The 2,500-nt window shown below is 40.0% G+C and overlaps 1 protein-coding gene across 1 annotated transcript in view; it reads right to left on the minus strand.

Moving 5' to 3' along the window:
- Positions 1-2,500, minus strand: part of LOC137984276 (serine/threonine-protein phosphatase 6 regulatory ankyrin repeat subunit B-like) — a 28,894-nt gene that overhangs the window by 3,186 nt on the left and 23,208 nt on the right. The window contains exons 11-12 of the mRNA XM_068831394.1: positions 1,808-1,906; positions 1-861 (exon numbers count right to left, since the gene is read on the minus strand). The exon at positions 1-861 is cut by the window's left edge and continues 3,186 nt beyond it. Of these exons, the coding sequence (XP_068687495.1) occupies positions 1-861; positions 1,808-1,906 (960 nt within the window). The remainder of the gene's footprint in view (positions 862-1,807; positions 1,907-2,500) is intronic.

The raw sequence follows: 2,500 nt of genomic DNA on the forward strand, positions 1-2,500 counted from the left end.
CTTGTTTTCAAGCAAAAGCTTGATCAGAGGTACGTCTGTCTGGGTGAATACTTTTTGAAAAGGTGTTTCTCCCCTACGATCTTGAATATTCGCATCCGCCTTGTTTTCAAGCAATATCTTGATGAGAGGTACATCCTTCCGCATGACTGCTTTGTGTAGAGGTGTTTCTCTCACCCAGTCTTGAATATTTGCATCCGCCTTGTTTTCAAGCAATAGCTCGACAAGAGGTACGTTCTTCTGCATGACTGCTTTATAAAGAGGTGTTATCCCCCACAGATCCTTAATATTCGCATCAGCACTATGCTCCAAAAGCACTCTAGCCACCATGTAATTATTGCTAGAAGCTGCAAAAACCAAAGGTCCCTCTTTACCTGGGGCTGTTTGAGCATTTACGTCTGCACCAAGATCAATCAGGGTCTTGATTAACACACCAGAGGACATCGCACTCGCCAACAGCAATGGTGTGATGTTGCTCTTTGCAGCGACATTGACATCAATACCGTCATTCAAAACGAGCTCAATCACCTTTTCTACATCGCCACTCTTGGCGCACGAGTGCAGCTCATTTACTGTTTCGTCAATCCCAACCAATCTTCTGTATAGTTTTTCAATATCAGTATAGCGTGGTTTTCTCCAAGCCATAGCTGATGATAGAATATCAACTGCTGCTTTTCCTCGGAAAATAGACGCGTTATTACTTATTGTTTCGCATTTCATTTGCTCCACAAAGTTATCTAGAAGGGTACTTGCTTTGTAAACACTGTCATAGTCTCCTTGTAAGACAACTGCTTGAAGTACATTAAATCCCGAATGGCTGTCCGTACGCAAAAAAGCCTCCTTTGCGAATGTCCTAAGACTCAGCTGCAACAAAATGTGTTAAACATCGATTAACTTGGTTACGACAGTACTACGCCACGGATAACAACACGCACGCAAGCCTGCCTCTTAAATGACATTACTCTTAAATGACATTGCCTCTTAAATGACATTACTTTCCCCTTAGGGGACAACCATTTTTATGCATCTAAGTTGACCATCTCCATTTCATGGTTTGAATTTAGTTGAAACATTAATTTAAGACGGAAAGGTTTTATCTTAAGTGATGTATTTACATTCAGCGGAACTAAACTCTAAGCAGCAGTGACATAGAACGCAAAGATTTTCTTATTGGTAGATAAGGAATGTTTGCTCCCTTGGTACATAATCCTGCTGTTGTAGCATACGTCACACACATCACACTACTTTATTCAAACACGGGGGTTTTGAACTTGTTACAGTTCTAGCGTACAATGGACAGCTCATGTACCAAATTAACTCTCGAACTTTCAAAAGCTTATCTTTACCATGGAAATTATGTTCATTAAAGTTGATATATATTTTAATCACCTCTTCCAAACTCCCTCCCAAGAGGTTGGTGCACCTGCAATTGGCTGGGGAGTACGTTCGCATTGGTTGTTGTGGTTTTTTGTATCAGGCGGCTGCACAATCTTTTTTTAAGTGAGTTGCATTTATTTCGAAATCGATAGTGCGTACGGTAGTTTTGTATGCTATTAGCTTATAACGCCTGATAACAAAAATGCCTCAGGGGAATACATAGGGCATTTATGGAATTTAGCTCATTGAATCCTCGTTACATATTGAAGAGTGCTTGTCATTCCTTGCCCCAATCCACCCCCTCGCCCACCGAAAAAAAGAAAGGAACCCCAACAACAAGGGTAAAGACATTACATTACCGCGCATAATTTACGTTATTGCCTTGTTGTACAAAGTAATTCAAGGAAACGGACAAATTATATTAATAACTTACTGGTTGCTGAAAACTTGGTTTTGCATCATGGTCCAGAAGCAGCTGAATTATCGACTGATGATTGCAGTGTTCAGCTTTCTGCAGAGGAGTGAACTGAAACTAAACAAGAGGACCGGAAGAGTAGTTAGTCCGCCATTTAAATCCTTTTATTCCTTTTTTAATCTTTCATGCATTTCCTTTCTTTTGACAACTGCAGCGGCACACTTTTCAAAGCTTACCAACAATAAAATTATTTAATTCTGCATTTGTATGATGTCTGATAAATGAGGCAGATCTCGATGGATGTCTCCTAGCCAACGGCCTCGTCGCATAAGCTCCTCCTCGATCTGCATAATTTCCATACCAATTTATGCCACGCCTCATCCAAAATTAATGAAAATTATTTAAGGGCACATTGGGTATCAACCAAAGACTCACTAATTATGCTCATATCTGTAAGTTTACTGTGGGTAATGGTCCTCAATATCCAGCCACCAAAAGCATAAAACCTTTTATACTTAAAATTCTACTTAAAATGATGTTTTTATGTGCCACTGTGGCACCAAGTGAACACTGACAGTTTTTTCCTGGGAAAACCCTAAGCATGGGAGCAAAGACCTCTTGTGTTAATTGATAGCTCTGCTTTGATGATGAGCCAATCAAATGTTGAGAATGCAGTACTTAAGGCTCGTTTCAAAAATCCAAAATGCAAGT

Source organism: Montipora foliosa, chromosome 14 (assembly GCF_036669935.1).
Source record: "Montipora foliosa isolate CH-2021 chromosome 14, ASM3666993v2, whole genome shotgun sequence".
Taxonomy (NCBI): domain Eukaryota; kingdom Metazoa; phylum Cnidaria; class Anthozoa; order Scleractinia; family Acroporidae; genus Montipora; species Montipora foliosa.